General features: G+C 50.9%; 2 protein-coding genes across 4 annotated transcripts in view; both read left to right on the top strand.

Moving 5' to 3' along the window:
• The window catches only part of LOC141155263 (uncharacterized), a 32,197-nt gene extending 24,632 nt beyond the window's left edge, over positions 1 to 7,565 (top strand). Inside the window, exons 5-8 of one of the 2 annotated variants that reach the window (XM_073642067.1) lie at positions 2,860 to 2,958; positions 3,156 to 3,404; positions 5,123 to 5,285; positions 6,723 to 7,565. In XM_073642067.1, the coding sequence (XP_073498168.1) occupies positions 2,860 to 2,958; positions 3,156 to 3,404; positions 5,123 to 5,285; positions 6,723 to 7,380 (1,169 nt within the window). In that variant the 3' untranslated portion in view covers positions 7,381 to 7,565. The remainder of the gene's footprint in view (positions 1 to 2,859; positions 2,959 to 3,155; positions 3,405 to 5,122; positions 5,286 to 6,722) is intronic. The other variant, XM_073642068.1, reaches the window with a different exon arrangement.
• Positions 7,566 to 7,683: 118 nt separating this feature from the next.
• LOC141155262 (uncharacterized) lies at positions 7,684 to 15,544 on the top strand. Of its 2 annotated transcripts, none has more exons than XM_073642064.1 (4): positions 7,684 to 8,819; positions 12,202 to 12,325; positions 12,695 to 12,796; positions 13,035 to 15,544. In XM_073642064.1, the coding sequence occupies exons 2-4, from the start codon at positions 12,202 to 12,204 to the stop codon at positions 15,473 to 15,475; spliced, it is 2,667 nt and encodes an 888-aa protein (XP_073498165.1). In that variant the 5' UTR covers positions 7,684 to 8,819; the 3' UTR covers positions 15,476 to 15,544. The 2 variants fall into 2 exon arrangements, with proteins under 2 accessions (XP_073498165.1, XP_073498164.1); XM_073642063.1 differs by lacking the exon at positions 7,684 to 8,819 and adding an exon at positions 9,183 to 9,267.
• The last annotated feature ends 1,603 nt before the right edge of the window (positions 15,545 to 17,147 follow it).

Raw genomic sequence — 17,147 nt, forward strand, 5'->3', positions numbered from 1 at the left:
ATACTCAGCCTCATCAGGAGCATGCCCAGGCGTTGTAGGGAGGTCATACAGGCACGTGGAGGCCACACACAATACTCAGCCTCATCAGGAGCATGCCCAGGCGTTGTAGGGAGGTCATACAGGCACGTGGAGGCCACACACAATACTGACCCTCATCAGGAGCATGCTCAGGCGTTGTAGGGAGGTCATACAGGCACGTGGAGGCCACACACAATACTCAGCCTCATCAGGAGCATGCCCAGGCGTTGTAGGGAGGTCATACAGGCACGTGGAGGCCACACACAATACTGAGACTCATCAGGAGCATGCCCAGGCGTTGTAGGGAGGTCATACAGTCACGTGGAGGCCACACACAATACTCAGCCTCATCAGGAGCATGCCCAGGCGTTGTAGGGAGGTCATACAGGCACGTGGAGGCCACACACAATACTCAGCCTCATCAGGAGCATGCCCAGGCATTGTAGGGAGGTCATACAGGCACGTGGAGGCCACACACAATACTCAGCCTCATCAGGAGCATGCTCAGGCGTTGTAGGGAGGTCATACAGGCACGTGGAGGCCACACACAATACTCAGCCTCATCAGGAGCATGCCCAGGCGTTGTAGGGAGGTCATACAGGCACGTGGAGGCCACACACAATACTCAGCCTCATCAGGAGCATGCCCAGGCGTTGTAGGGAGGTCATACAGGCACGTGGAGGCCACACACAATACTCAGCCTCATCAGGAGCATGCCCAGGTGTTGTAGGGAGGTCATACAGGCACGTGGAGGCCACACACAATACTCAGCCTCATCAGGAGCATGCCCAGGCGTTGTAGGGAGGTCATACAGGCACGTGGAGGCCACACACAATACTCAGCCTCATCAGGAGCATGCCCAGGCGTTGTAGGGAGGTCATACAGGCACGTGGAGGCCACACACAATACTCAGCCTCATCAGGAGCATGCCCAGGCGTTGTAGGGAGGCCATACAGGCACGTGGAGGCCACACACAATACTGAGCCTCATCAGGAGCATGCCCAGGCGTTGTAGGGAGGTCATACAGGCACGTGGAGGCCACACACAATACTCAGCCTCATCAGGAGCATGCCCAGGCGGTGTAGGGAGATCATACAGGCACGTGAAGGCCACACACAATACTGAGCCTCATCAGGAGCATGCTCAGGCGTTGTAGGGAGGTCATACAGGCACGTGGAGGCCACACACAATACTGAGCCTCATCAGGAGCATGCTCAGGCGTTGTAGGGAGGTCATACAGGCACGTGGAGGCCACACACAATACTCAGCCTCATCAGGAGCATGCCCAGGCGTTGTAGGGAGGTCATACAGGCACGTGGAGGCCACACACAATACTGACCCTCATCAGGAGCATGCTCAGGCGTTGTAGGGAGGTCATACAGGCACGTGGAGGCCACACACAATACTCAGCCTCATCAGGAGCATGCCCAGGCGTTGTAGGGAGGTCATACAGGCACGTGGAGGCCACACACAATACTGAGACTCATCAGGAGCATGCCCAGGCGTTGTAGGGAGGTCATACAGTCACGTGGAGGCCACACACAATACTCAGCCTCATCAGGAGCATGCCCAGGCGTTGTAGGGTGGTCATACAGGCACGTGGAGGCCACACACAATACTCAGCCTCATCAGGAGCATGCCCAGGCATTGTAGGGAGGTCATACAGGCACGTGGAGGCCACACACAATACTCAGCCTCATCAGGAGCATGCTCAGGCGTTGTAGGGAGGTCATACAGGCACGTGGAGGCCACACACAATACTCAGCCTCATCAGGAGCATGCCCAGGCGTTGTAGGGAGGTCATACAGGCACGTGGAGGCCACACACAATACTCAGCCTCATCAGGAGCATGCCCAGGTGTTGTAGGGAGGTCATACAGGCACGTGGAGGCCACACACAATACTCAGCCTCATCAGGAGCATGCCCAGGCGTTGTAGGGAGGTCATACAGGCACGTGGAGGCCACACACAATACTCAGCCTCATCAGGAGCATGCCCAGGTGTTGTAGGGATGTCATACAGGCACGTGGAGGCCACACACAATACTGAGCCTCATCAGGAGCATGCTCAGGCGTTGTAGGGAGGTCATACAGGCACGTGGAGGCCACACACAATACTGAGTCTCATTGTGACTTGTTTTAAGGACATTACATCACAGTTGGATCAGCCTGTAGTGTGTTTTTCCACTTTAATTTTGGGGGTGACTCCAAATCCAGGCCTCCATTGGTTAATAAATGTGATTTCCATTGATGATTTTTGTGTGATTTTGTTGTCAGCACATTCAGCTTTCTACAGAACAAAGTATTCAATGAGAAGATTTCATTTCTTCAGATCTAGGATGGGTTATTTCAGTGTTCCCTTTATTTTATTGAGCAGTGTACATTTTAGGAGTTGGAGTCGGTCCATTTTATACTGATTTCGCCTCCAACTCTGACTCCACAGCCCTGCATTTTATGGCGTCTGAAAGAGCATAATAAACCCTGTAAAAGAATCCGGCCTGGATCAGAATGTCCCCTGAACCAACCACTGAAACCCGCCTGAAACTGCGGCATGAAGCATAAGGACGGGGTCCGACCATCGCCTGAGACTATAAGACTCCACATCTCATAACTTGTATACAGTATATAGGGATGTCATGCGCTGATTGAGATGTGTCTTTATGATGCAGCATGGGGTGTGACTGGAGTGTATAGAGCCTCTGGCTGAATATCAGGGTACATTGTGCTGTATATAGGGGGGACCCCCATATGTTTCCTGTTTGTACAGTGGGGTCTGGGTAACGAGGTGATGACACCTGACGTTGCTGCTCTGGATAATTCCATTATTCTTTCTTTTTTACTAGATTATATTATAGTGAAAATTAAAAAGGAAGAAGAGGAACCTTATGGGATGGATTATCGGCCCGACGTAGGCAGAGGCGGCCGCCCCCTCCCCAGTGCAGGTGGGTGCCGCATCTTATTTTATGAATATAGCGACATTATTTCCACAGCTCTACAGACATCATCACTGTGCCCATTGGGGCTCACAGAGTACATTCCCTATCAGGATGTCTGTGGAATGCGGGAGGAAACACACGCAAACACGGGGAGAACATACAAACTCCATGCAGATGTTGTCCTTGATGTGATTTATACCCAGGACCTCAGCGCTGCAAGGTCACAGTCGCCCCAGGAAGAGAAAAAGACGGCAGGGTCCACCGGATGTCTTCCAAAATGGTCATCGACATCGATCTGCTGATTCAGATGGTGCACGATCGCCCTGAGCTCTATGACCCCAAAGTGCCTTCCTACGCGGACCGCTACAAGAAGAAGAAGGCGTGGGACGAGATCTGCGCTGTCCTCGTTCCAGATTGGGATCTATGCAGCGAAAGAGAGAAAAATCTCAAAGGTGATTCCTGATTTCATGGTGCTTTTATAAATATTGGAAACAAAATTGTGAAAAAAAACTTGAGAATAAGAATCTGGATAATGAGAATACGGATGCGGATTGCCTTCATAGCAGAGTTGCGAAGTTATGATTTTTATTTTGCTCATAGAGTGCCAGCCCATTTTTCCCCATAATCAGTGCCAGTAGGAGAGTACACCCATACACAGTGCCAGCCCGAGCATAACTATACACAGTGCCAGGCAGAGTAAACCCATATACAGTGCCAGCCAGGGTATAATCATACATAGTGCCAGCCCACGTATAACTATACACAGTGCCAGGGTACACCCATATACAGTGCCATCAAAACAGTGCTAGACATAAGTATACCCATAAAAACATGGCCAGCCCAAGTATCAACGTATATTGTGCCAAACAGAGAGAACACTCATAGACAGTGCCAGGCAGAGTACACACATAGACCTTAGTGTCCCCATACACAGTGCCAGGCAGAGTACACCAATAGACCTTAGTGTCCCCAAACACAGTGCCAGGCAGAGAACACACATAGACCTTAGTGTCCCCATACACAGTGCCAGGCAGAGTACACCAATAGACCTTAGTGTCCCCAAACACAGTGCCAGGCAGAGAACACACATAGACCTTAGTGTCCCCATACACAGTGCCAGGCAGAGTACACCAATAGACCTTAGTGTCCCCAAACACAGTGCCAGGCAGAGAACACACATAGACCTTAGTGTCCCCATACACAGTGCCAGGCAGAGTACACCAATAGACCTTAGTGTCCCCATACACAGTGTCAGGCAGAGTACACCAATAGACCTTAGTGTCCCCAAACACAGTGCCAGGCAGAGTACACCCATAGACCTTAGTATCCCCATACACAGTGCCAGCAGAGTGAACCCATAGACCTTAGTGTCCCCATACACAGTGCCAGATACAGTAAGCCCATAGACCTTAGTGTCCCCATACACAGTGCCAGGCAGAGTACACCCATAGATCTGTGTCCCCATACACAGTGCCAGGCAGAGTACACCCATAGACCTTAGTGTCCCCATACACAGTGCTAGGCAGAGTACACCCATAGATCTGTGTCCCCATATACAGTGCCAGGCAGAGTACACCCATAGATCTGTGTCCCCATACACAGTGCCAGGAAGAGTACACCCATAGACCTTAGTGTCCCCATACACAGTGCCAGCCAGAGAGCACCCATACACAGTACCAGGCAGAGTACACTCATAGATCTGTGTCCCCATATACAGTGCCAGGCAGAGTACACCCATAGGTCTGTGTCCCCATATACAGTGCCAGACAGAGTACACCCATAGGCCTTTCCTGTTGGACAGCGGCCTTATAAAAAGTATTCTTGTTTCAATAATGCAGAAACTGCGGCCCCTGCTGTGCACAGCGCCAGAAAGTGACACATTGAGCCTCATGGGTATAAAGTCCTGATATAATCAGTAATGTGTCAGCACCGGATGGATGGATCTGATTGGTCGCTTCTGACTTTGTGTTACTTTATTTGCTCGGTTTGATTTGAGGCCACAAGGCGGCGCCGGAGAGAAGGTGCTGATCCTCCTTTCTGTGTAGAGGATCAGGTAGATCGGTATCAATATGTCCCCTCCAGAGTGTAATAACTGGTGTAATTTCTACATTTAACCCTTTCTCTGCCCTCCATTATTAAGCTTTTCATCTTTATTACATACTGTCCACAGCCAAAGAAATCCAGACGCGGTGGAGATCCCTGAAGGATTGCTTCAGGCGGGAGCTCACCCTGCAGAAGAAGCTGGAGAGCAGTGGGCTCCCGACACACCGGAGGAGGAAGTACGTGCACTACGAGGGTCTGCTATTCCTAGAGCCCACCATGAGGCTGAGAGAGTGAGTGCCACCTCTTCTTATGGAGACCACCCTCTGGTGTAGGGAGTCTTACCTGCCCGGCAATGCCCCCGGGAACAAATCTGCTAATTCTCTCTCCCCATAATGGACGTCTGTAATAACAACAAGTTCTGCACGAGACCGGACCCCGGAGGAGACGAGCTGCTAATGTTACTGCCCCACTTAGAGGGATTGTCCTATCAGGAGAGCCCACACCCTGGAGGAGCAGTGAATCACCAAGGGAAGAGCCGGGGAGATGGAGTATGGCGCCTTGTATAAGAACAGCGAGTAATGCGGCTGCTGTGACGTGTCGAGGCCTCGGGTGGAGAATGGAGGCGGCGCGTGACACTGGCATTCAAAGGATATGTCTGTGTCAGACACGGAGTCACAGACTCTGAAATGATGGAATCGCAGCAGAACTGTGAATTCTGCTCTGGCTGCCTCAATATCAGAAGTTGTTTAGTGTAACCTTACAGGGATATTCCCAACACTGAAAGTTATCACCCATCCCCCACCTGGTCGGTAGTGGTATAGCCGAGCGCTGCCGCATGTACAGCCGAGCGCAGCCGCATGTACAGCCGAGCGCAGCCGCCTGTACAGCTGAGTGCAGCTGCTGGTTCATTCTGATAAAGCATTTTAGAGCACCACTGATCAGAAAGTTATCCCCTGTCCTGTAAAGTTGTGATAATTCTGAAATGGTTTTTACCAATATTTAAAGTTGTTTTGGGCTTTTGAGAAGCTGCAGTCTTACTATTTTTTTAGTTGCCACATTCTTAACTATATCTATTTAAATATTATTTAGACATTAGAGGTGAAATATAGCACTTACTAGTGAGCATCAACCTGGAGGATATTATACAGCTGTACTGAGCAGAGTACCTGTGCATCCAGGTCTCGGATGAGATAAAACACTTACTAGAAAGCAGCAGCATGGAGAATAATATGCACCTGTACTGGAAGCACACGCATGCTCTGCCTAATGTTTGTGGGACAAATAGCAGCAGCATGGAAGGCATTATATAGCAGTATTGAGCAATGTAACTGTGGATCTGGATGCACAGTTACATTGCTCAATACTGCTATATAATGCCTTCCATGCTGCTGCTATCTGTCCCACAAACACTAGGCAGAGTCTGGGGTGAGATAAAACACTTACTAGAAACCAGCAGCATGAAGGACATTATATTTGGTATTATTTCGGGATGGGAGGTTGCTTTGATCTCATCTGTTCCTTTAGGAGTCCAGCTGTCAGTCCCGCCAGTAACGTACGATCACCAGTTTGTACCATTATGTCTTATTATGAATAGACGCACTAAGGGATACAATATAATGCGTCCAAATATGAGAAAGAGTTAAAAACTGTAAAATAATAGGTGAGGCTTTAATGGACGACGTATTGTACATCCTTTGGTGTATGACTGTGTTTGTTTCTCTCTTCAGCCCCTTTGCTGGCAGCGCTGCGCCCTCATCCACCAGCAATAACCAGGAACCTGTTGACATTCTGCAGGCGATAGACATAGAACGATCAGCGAGCCCCACGCCTCCTCCGCCAGCGCTGCCGCCAGCACCTACACCCCCGGCACCAAAAAGAAACAGGAAAAAAGCTGCGAAAGCGTCAGAGAGCGACTGGGAGACGCACCTGCTGGACGTGATGAACACTCTGAAAGAGAAGAGCGAGGAGGAAAGCGACTCGGACGAGATCTTCCTGAGGAGCCTCCTGCCGTTTGTCAAAAAAGTTCCCGAGGAGAGAAAAATCGACATGCAGCTGAGCATGATGCACGTGGTGAAGCGGTTCATGGAGCCGCCGGTCACACATCGGCACAGTAACAACTCCACTCGGATCCCACCACAACCCACATTAAAACCCACCCGGAAACACAGAAACCAGCGACCAACGTCCCCCCCACCCTCAATGCCAGCACTCGACCTATCACACAAACCCCCAGCCCCTCAGACTCACCCAGCGGCCCACCATAGATCTCAGGAGCCAGAATATATGAATGGTCCACAGCCAAATTCTTCTCCATCGTCATCTTCCTCCTCGATCGACCCGTCACCCCAGAGTCAGAGGGACTCTCCGTACTACTTTGACTTGTAGCCGCTGAGCTGCGTATATTTTTATATATATTATTTTTTTTACATTATTTATATCACCAGCGTTTCTTCCAGATTTTTCTGCTCGCCCATTATAGCTAAACGTCACTTCTGCACCCTCCCCCGCCCGGTGTTCCTGGGACCCCCCGTATTACAGCAGATGGGGTGAAGTAAAAGAGTCTCCATAAAGCTTTCCTGCTCAGTCTCATTACTTGTCATATAGACTGGGCTGAGATAACGGAACCAGAACCGGCTGTCGTGTGTGTACAGGAGGAACAACGCTGCTTCTGGCCATTATGTGACTTGTGTCCCATGTTTGTCACGTTTTCCTCGGTGAAGCCTCCAGATCTAATGTTCAGTTTCCTCTGGGCTACTGGGTGAAGACGAGCCACTATGGTGTCTCCTATACACAGCACCCACAGACGAGGGATTCCAGGCTCTAGGTAGCTTATGTATCGAAGCGGCAGCAGCATGGAGGATATTACACAGCAGTACTGAGCAGTGTAGCTGTGAATCCAGCACTAGGGTGAGATAAAACTCTAGAATGTAGCAGCACATAGGACATTACACAGCATTACTGAGCAGTATAGCTGTGAACCCAGAACTGGGATGAGATAAAACTCTTACTAGAATGCAGCAGCATGGAAGATATTATACAGCAGTACTCAATAGTGTAGCTGTGAATCAAACAAAAGGGTGAGCTAAACACTTGCTAGAATGCAAAGACATGAAAGACATTATAAAGCAGTACTGACCAATGTAGCTGTGAATCCAACTTTGGGGTGAGATAAAAGACTGATTAGAAAGCAGCAACATATAGGTCAATATACAGCTGTACTGAGCAGGGTGGCTGTGAATCCAGCACTGGGGTGAGATAAAACTCTTACTAGAAGTAACAGGAGCTCCCCAGTGAGAAGGCATGCTGTGCCTTGTGTGTGGGAGAGATATGTCAGCCAGTAGTAATGTGTTTGGGCTTCTTTACTGCACTGTACCTGGCTCATACATGGGGGTCTGAATGTCGGACATGTTTTCTCCCCCTATAGCGGCCATGCATCAGATTTGGACATAGAGAGGAGATTGTGTGGGAACCAGGGGCTGGTACAAGTTGGAGGAACATTGAACATAAGGCCGGTCATGTGTTTATGAAGAGCAAATCGATGGTTCTCTGGGGTGGTCTGAAATTCATCTCTTGTTTCACTAAAGGCTCAGACCACAGTTCTGTCCTCCATGCTTTACACTGCGGCTCTGCTTGTTCAACACAATGCACTGTTACTTCTGCATAAGGACAGACATAATTACAATATACTTACACATATTTATAGAAACATTTGATAATCTGGATAGGGCTGAGGCGCTGGATTACTGGACGTTCCGGACTATTGGATCCACAATACATAGTACCTGGTGATACGTGGCTGACGGTGCACTTGGTGGTTGCAGCAGGTACGTGGTGGAGGTGATTAACTACAGACCCAATGGGTTACAGTCTATACAGAGCGGCCTGCGCTGCTCCTGTGTCAAAAAGCAGCTTAGTTCAGTCCCCCAGTATAGCGCCCCCTAGGACATTCTCTTCTGATATACAGAGGTCACCTGGGGCCACTGGATGCATCTACAGGTAAGGTGCGCAGCTACTGAGCTACCACCAGGGGGAGATAGAAACTGGGTGACTACGGCTCAGGAATGATAAACCTTCCGCCTAGTGGTGACTGCAGGAAATTACAACAATCGCTCTATAGAGCAAAGTGTAAAGGGCTCGGGGGGGGGGGGGTTTGTGGCTCCGCTGCACACGGCGCACGTGACACACACAGCTCTGACTCCTCCCACACTTGTGACTTGTCACGTGACTATGACGTCACCGCAGGTCCTGCCGCTGCTCCCGGGGTTGGTACAGGTGAGAAGGAGGCGCGTTACTTTTGCTCCTGGTGGGGAACTACAACTCCCAGTCGGTTCTCTGGATAGACTCAGAGTGACTGCTGGGACTTGTAGTTCTGCGGCTGCAGGCAGACGTGCGTTTGGTATCTTCTGTGTATATCGCCGCTGTATTCCGCGGCGCTGTACAGTACACGGGGGCGGTGTGTACAGGGTCATATCCACAGGTGCGGCTCCTGCCAGGTGCGGCGTGTACTGATCTCACAGCACGCTCCTCTGCTGCAGTGTACAGGATGGAGAGCTGTGATCCCGGGCGCAGGACACAGGGCGCCCTCTCTCCCGCTGACAGATCACAATTTCACTTTACTAAAACTGCAGAGAAATAAACACATTTATCATTTTAAGGAATAATGATCTGTACACCGTGTCCCAGCTGAGACCGGAGCAGTGTGTCCTGCACCCGGGATGAGGGCGACGGGCAGACGGTACCCCGGGATGAGGGCAACGGGCAGACGGTACCCCGGGATGAGGGCGACTGGCGGGGGACCGGATCCCGGGCGACGGGCGGAGGCCGGTACCCCGGGATGCGGGCGTAGGACGGGATGAGGGCGACGGGCAGAGGACGGTACCCCGGGATGAGGGCGACTGGCGGGGGATGGGAGCCCGGGATTAGGGCGGAGGACGGGTTCCCAGGATGAGGAAGACTGACCGGATCCCGGGACCCCGGGATGAGGGCAGAGGACGGGACCCCGAGATGAGGGAGACGGGACCCCGGGATTAGGGCAGAGGACGAGACCCCGGGATGCGGGAGACTGGCGGAGGACGGGACCCCGGGATGAGGGCGGAGGACGGGATGAGGGCGACGGGCAGAGGACGGTACCCCGGGATGAGGGCGACTGGCGGGGGACGGGAGCCCGGGATTAGGGCGGAGGACGGGTTCCCGGGATGAGGAAGACTGACCGGATCCCGGGATGCGGGAGACGGGCGGAGGACGGGACCCCGGGATGAGGGCAGAGGACGGGACCCCGAGATGAGGGAGACGGGACCCCGGGATTAGGGCGGAGGACGAGACCCCGGGATGCAGGAGACTGGCGGAGGACGGGACCCCGGGATGAGGGCGACGGGCGGGGGACCGGATCCCGGGATGAGGGAGACTGGCGGGGCACGGGACCCCGGGATGCAGGAGACTGGCGGAGGACGGGACACCGGGATGAGGGGGACGGGATCCCGGGATGAGGGAGACTGGCGGGGAACGGGACCCCAGGATGAGGGCGGGGGACGGGACCCTGGGATGAGGGTGACGGGCGGAGGTTTGGACCCCGGGATGAGAGCAACAGGTGGAGGACGGGACCCCGGGATGAGGTCGACGGGCGGAGGACGGGAGCCCGGATTGAAGGCAGAGGACGGGATGAGGGTGGAGGACGGGACTCCGGAATGAGGGCGACGGGTGGAGGACGGGAGCCCGGATTGAAGGCAGAGGACGGGATGAGGGCAGAGGACGGGACCCTGGGATGAGGGCGGAGGACGGGACCCCGGGATGAGGGCAGCGGGTGGAGGACGGGACCCTGGGATGAGGGCGGAGGACGGGACTCCGGGGTGAGGGTGACGGGCGGAGGTCTGGACCCGGGGATTAGGATGACGAGCGGAGTACTGGAGCCCGGGATGAGGGTGACATGGTGAGGTCTAGACCCCGGTATGTTGATGACGGGCGAAGGACGGGACCCTGGGATGAGGATGAGCTTACCATTCGCTTGCATTCATTGACAGCAAACAGATTTTATTTTTTTAAATATATATATTAAAGGGAGTAAAATTATATATATATATATATATATATATATATATATATATATATATATATATATATATATATATATATATATATATATATATATATATATATATACACACACACACACACACACACACACACACACACACACACACACACACACACACACACGATGGTGGCCCGATTCTAACGCATCGGGTATTCTAGAATATGTATGCGGCCGACCAGGCGCAATCAGCAGAACGTTGTTTAAATTTGGCGGCAATATCGGTGATTGGTCACGGGTGGCGGCCGCGACCAATCAGCGAACTGTGTTAGTGAGGACCGGAGAGCTTGTTTAAATTTGGCGATAACATCGACCAGTCAGCAGAGCGTTGTTTAAATTTGCCGGCAATCTCGCTGATTGGTCGCGGCCGGGACCAATGAGCAGAGCGGTGTTTAAATTTAGCGCCAATCTCGCTGATTGGTCGCGGTGGCCGGCCGCGATTAATCAGCAGAGCGGCGTTTAAATTTGCCGCCCATCTCGCTGATTGGTAGCGGTGGCCGGCCGCGACCAATCAGCGTCGTATTAGTGTGGGCCCGGGAGCGGCGCTGCTTGTGCAGCTCCGTATTAGTGAGGATCGGGGAGCGGCGCTGCCTGTGCGGCTCCTTCTGCTGCGAGAAGCCGGGAGATGAGCGGCTGCTCGCAGCAGAAGCATCCCGACCGGCGGCGTCGCTCCCCGGTCCTCCGTTCACACTTGCTGTCGGGAGATCAGCGGGCCAAGCCGCTGATCTTCCGACGTTAGCCGCATGGAGGTCAGCGGCGCCGGTCGGGGTAGTTGTGCTGCTAGCGCCGCTCATCTCCCCGCTGCATCGCCGCTGACCTCCGTCCGCCAGATGAGCCGCTAACGGCCGCCATCTTTTTTCAGAAATCCCGCGGCGCTGATTGGCCTCTGCCGGACCAATGAGCGACGCGGGATTTCCAGGACAGACAGACAGACGGGATAAGACAATTATATAGTAGATATATATATATATATATATATATATATATATATATATATATATATATATATATATATATATATATATATATATATATATATATATATATATAAAAAATAACACACACACACACACACACATTATATACACATATCAGCTTTGTTTCCGTTTCTCCCACAGATGCCGACCTTTGAAGACGTCGCAGTGTACTTCTCGCAGGAGGAGTGGCGATGTCTGCAGCTGAAAGAGAAAGAATTGTATAAGGACGTGATGATGGAAAACTTCCGCTGTCTCCTCTCTGTAGGTAGGTCGCCTGCTCACCTTATCTTGTAGGTCATCGGGGCTTCATTTGCCCTGAGGCGCAATATAACCACACGCAGGAGCCTGTGTGACCGCACATGGATCCGGCTACAGCTTCAGATCGTATGTGCCGCCATGTGGTGCATATTCTTGCCTAGAAGACACGGTGGCCGCTGCTTGCAGATGGAAGGGTCTCGGCTGGGAGGGAATCCATGTGCCCAACACACATGGCTAGGGGAGATTCTAATAGGACGACCCCTGTAAGTGGCAATTTATAGGAAACAGCAGAAATGCAGAGAGGGTCCATATCTGATATCTTCCTCCACCATCACATCTGATGTAAAGATTCACTTCTGTGTCTCCTATCACCAAGGTGACGTCACTGTAAAACCCGAGATTATATCAAAGATCGAAAACGGGGAGGAGCCCTGGGTCCCGGAGCGATGGCCGCACACGATAGGGCAGAGTCGTCCAGGTAAGGTTCATCATCTTTGGTTACAAAGTGGCAGTAGAGTAAATGCCACAGGGAATCATCTCACCGGGGAGCGCTCTATTTTGCTGTCACAGTGGTTCATTTCCTGTAGAGGTTCCCATTAAAAAGGGCATTTGGAAGGGGCTCCAGAATTAGAAAACTGCATTTTTCTCCATTTTTTGATGAATGTTGCGTGGTGTTTCTATGCACAGAAATTACTTCTTTTTTCCATTTTTTTTAGATGAAGATCCTGTATGGCAGCCGGCTCCCTGTACGCCGTCTGCAGCACCAAAGGAAAATCCCGATGCTAAGGACAAGTTAGTGCCTCCTGCCGGTCCCATGGAAACAGAAAAGCGGATTCAATCTTTTCCTTTCTTTGAACTCAAAAGGCCCTTTCCTAATAAGTTCACTCTTAAAAAAAAACAGAAATCCCTCGCTGTTGTGAAGCCATACTTTTGCCATGAATGTCGAAAGAGTTACAGCACAAAATCGCATCTTGTGAGGCATCAGGTCACTCACTCTGACCGAAAGCCGCTGATATGTCCAGAATGCGGAAAGTGTTTCACACAATACTCAACGTTTTTCCTGCACAGTCGGATCCACAGAGGAGAGACGGCCTTTTCTTGCTTGGAGTGTGGAAAGCTTTTCATGCAGAGGTCCGATCTGATCATACACGAGAGAATCCACGGGGGGCAGAAACCGTTTGCTTGCACCGTATGTGGAAAAAGCTTCAGCATCAGTTCAGGTCTTGTTAAACACCTGCGGATCCATACGGGGGAGAAGCCGTACACCTGCTCTATGTGCGGGAAGTGTTTCAGGCAGAAATCACATCTGGAGAAGCATAAAATAACCCATTCTTCGGAGAAGTTCTTCTTTTGTTGGGAGTGTGGCGTTCGTTCTTCATCTGCTGTCGACCACGCGAAACATAAACTGTTACACTCTAGTAATAAGCCGTTTTCATGTTCTGAATGCCAAAGGCGGTTTCGGTGGAAGTCGTCCCTTTTGGAACACGTGAGGATTCATACCGGTGAGAAGCCATTTTCTTGCTCACAATGCACAAAAAGTTTTCGTTGGAAGTCTTCACTGGTGGAGCACCAGCGAGTTCACTCAATCGACAAACTTTTTTCTTGCACTGAATGTGAGAAATCTTTCTATAAACGATCTAATCTGGAGCAGCATCAAAGGACACACACGGGAGAGAAGCCGTATGCGTGCTCGGGCTGCGACAAGAGGTTTAGCCGCAAAAGGCATCTGATACGGCACCAGGCGGTGCACAGCGAGGACGCTCGCTTTTCTTGTGCCGAGTGCGGAATGTGCTTTACGAGAGAATTGACACTGACCCAGCACCAAAGGGTCCACAATAAGAAGACCTGCCCTTATAAAGATTGCGGGAAAGTCTTTACTTACCAGTCCGAACTCCTGAAGCATCTAAGATCTCACTCGGGGGAGAAGCCGTATTCCTGCTCCATTTGTGGGAAGCATTTTAGCAGCATGTCAAACCTTGGCAATCACCAGCATGTTCATACAGGAGTGAAATCACATGCCTGCTCCGAATGCGACAAACGCTTTGCTCAGAAATCTGCCCTCAGCAAACACTTGAGGACTCACACCGGAGAAAAACCATTTGAATGTCCTATCTGTCAGAAACGCTTTAGCCAGAAATGCCAAGTTGTGAAACATGAGAGAGTTCACAACAAAGTTAAGCAATTTTCTTGCCGAGAGTGCAGTAAAAACTTCTTCACCAAGTCAGATCTTACCAGGCATCTCATAACCCACACGGGAAGGAAGACGTTCTCCTGTTCGGAGTGTGAGAAATGCTTTTGTAGAAAGTCCAACCTGAAGCAGCATGTGAAAACTCACTCCGGAGAGAAGCCATTTTCGTGCCTTCATTGTGAGAAGTGCTTTCTAACGAAAGCCCATATGGAGCGGCACCAGGTCCTGCACGACGAGGAAAAGCCATTTATCTGTTCGGAGTGTGGCAAAACTTTTACTCAGTACTCGAGCCTTGCAGAGCACGAGAAGGTTCACAAAGACGTCAGTCAGTTTTCGTGTTCTGAGTGTGGAAAGTCCTTCTCTCAGAAATCGGGTCTGGACAAACATGTTAGAAGCCACACTGGGGAGGAACCATACTCCTGTTCAGAGTGTGGAAAATGCTTCAATGTCAACTCGGCCCTCAGAAACCATAGAAAAATACACACTGAGGAGAAGTCATTTTCATGTCCCAAGAGTCTGGAAAGTTTTAGTCAGAAATCCCTTTTAGACAGACACAAAAGTGTTCACAGCGAGGAGAAGCCGTACACTTGCTCAGAATGTGGCCAAGGCTTCACAGACTGTTCCACACTGATGAAACATCAGGCCGTCCACAAAGTAGGGAAACCGTTCTCTTGTTCTGAATGCGACAAGAGCTTCAACTGGAAATCGTCGCTCGTCGAACACGTCAGACTTCATACAGGAGAAAAGCCGTTCATGTGCCCCGTGTGTGGACTGAGCTACGCAAGGAGGTCTGCTCTCACCAAACACCAGAAAACTCACACAGCCGGTGAAACGAACAATTGTGGACGCTCAGATCGACCTGAAAAGCCTAATAATCCAGAAGATACTGAAATGTCAGAAAACCAAGAAGATTTCAATCACATTACCGTAAAACTGGAAATCAAAGAGGAAGAAGATGCCGGATTCTAATAATGGATTTAACCAGGAGATACTGACTGCGATGTCCCACGATTCTTGTACTCGTTCTCGACCAGTCGCCTCATAGTTTATGTATTAAGGGGATTGTTGCAGGAAAATAATTTAAGGGGATATCCCGCTAGAAAAAAAGTGCGCAGAGTGAAAAAAGATAAAAGTTACTAATATACTAAGTTACAAAGTCGCCCTGATCTCAAGATATCGGCCTCGGAATCTCCTCTTCTGCCTTGTCTTTCTCACATAGTCGAGTGCTTCCCGCGGTATCGGTGACGCACTGACAGGGGGCTGATTGCACCATTTCACTAACGCAGCCCCTTCTCCATCACGGCTGATACAGAGAAAGGGTAGGGGGCTGGCTAGTTATCGAACTGAGTCCGTTAGCCAGGACCCTTCACACAAGAAGGGAGGAAACTTCTCCCCTGCGTCAAAATAAAGCCTGAAGTGAAGGGGCCGCGACCGGCGCCGATATGTCAAGCTTGGAGCATCTTTCTTGTTTTTCACTTTTCACCATGAAGGCTAAATCACGGGACTGTATCTTCGTGTTTGTATTATGGCCACAGCTTAGTTGAACAGCACATATGGTGCTCGGGGTCACGAAACACGTTGTTGGGACGGGAGTTGTGGACATAATACAGAACATTTCCCTCTATATGATCATGTGAATTAGCCTTTATTCTAACAGGACAGCCCCTTTAATAGTATTTCCTAAGGTGGTCTCGGATTACTGTGACCCCCGCTGGTCGCGGTCTCTGCATTCGTCATCCTGTTGGTTCTATTGAGTTATTTCTAGAGACTCCGTTGGCGCCAATTATTTTGGAGATATCTATGAGGCCTCTAAAACAAGACGAGACTGAGTGCAGTTGACGCGCCCCCTGGGGCCGTGGGGTATTCGATAGCCGGGCCGGTCTTTTTTGGGGTAGTCATGGTGGCTGTGACCCGGTCCGTGCCCCAGGGGGGGGGTCAATCAATGAAAAGTCAATTGGGGAAATAAAGTGTTTGGGGAATAAAGTTTGTGACGCCACCCGTGGTATGCGGCTATGTGGGACCGCCGCTGCAGTGCAGATCCACTGGGGCTTATGGTGACGCAGCAGAGATTGTGCAGCTCTCCACGGGCAGAGCTAGGCCCCAGGGCAGGATATGGTGATTGATGTTGCTGGTGTAGTGCAAGGCAGGTGGCGCAGCAATAATTCTAGGACACAGCAGGGTGCAGTCTTCAAGTATTTACTCACAGTTGTCAAGATGCTCCAGGTTACAACCGCCTAATTATAACCGCCCACGTCGTCCTGTGTCCTCCGGGGAAGTGATCCAGCCAACTCTCAGATAACTTGGGTGCACTTGAACAGGACCCCCTTTCTTGTGTACCTTCCCAGGTCGTCTCCCTGCGCCAGTGGCCCCAGGCCTTGTTGGGCGACGTCCTGTCTGTCCCCTTTCTCCTATATGGCCACCTTTTCAGTGATTGTGTGTGGACTGTGGCTATGGCACATGAAGATACCGCAACCTCCGGTTTGCTAGCTGAGCTTTAAAGTGGTCATAAACCACTGTTTGGGCACATGGCAGGGCTCAGAAGAGAAGGAGCGCAATTTGACTTTTGGAGCTAATTTTCCATTCAAAAAGTAAAATGGCGCTCCTTCCCTTCTGAGCCCTGCCGTGTGCCCAAACAGTGGTT

Source organism: Phyllobates terribilis, unplaced genomic scaffold (genome assembly GCF_046119375.1).
Source record: "Phyllobates terribilis strain yellow unplaced genomic scaffold, ASM4611937v1 Scaffold_7__3_contigs__length_470593459, whole genome shotgun sequence".
NCBI lineage: Eukaryota > Metazoa > Chordata > Amphibia > Anura > Dendrobatidae > Phyllobates > Phyllobates terribilis.

Excerpts from the sequence above, each read along its gene's own strand:
- LOC141155262 (XM_073642063.1), top strand. The coding sequence starts at position 9,223 with ATGACGTCACCGCAGGTCCTGCCGCTGCTCCCGGGGTTGGTACAG. Across the intron at positions 12,326-12,694 it reads CCGCTGTCTCCTCTCTGTAG|GTGACGTCACTGTAAAACCC; the intron begins GTAGGTCGCCTG and ends CCTATCACCAAG. Across the intron at positions 12,797-13,034 it reads GATAGGGCAGAGTCGTCCAG|ATGAAGATCCTGTATGGCAG; the intron begins GTAAGGTTCATC and ends CATTTTTTTTAG.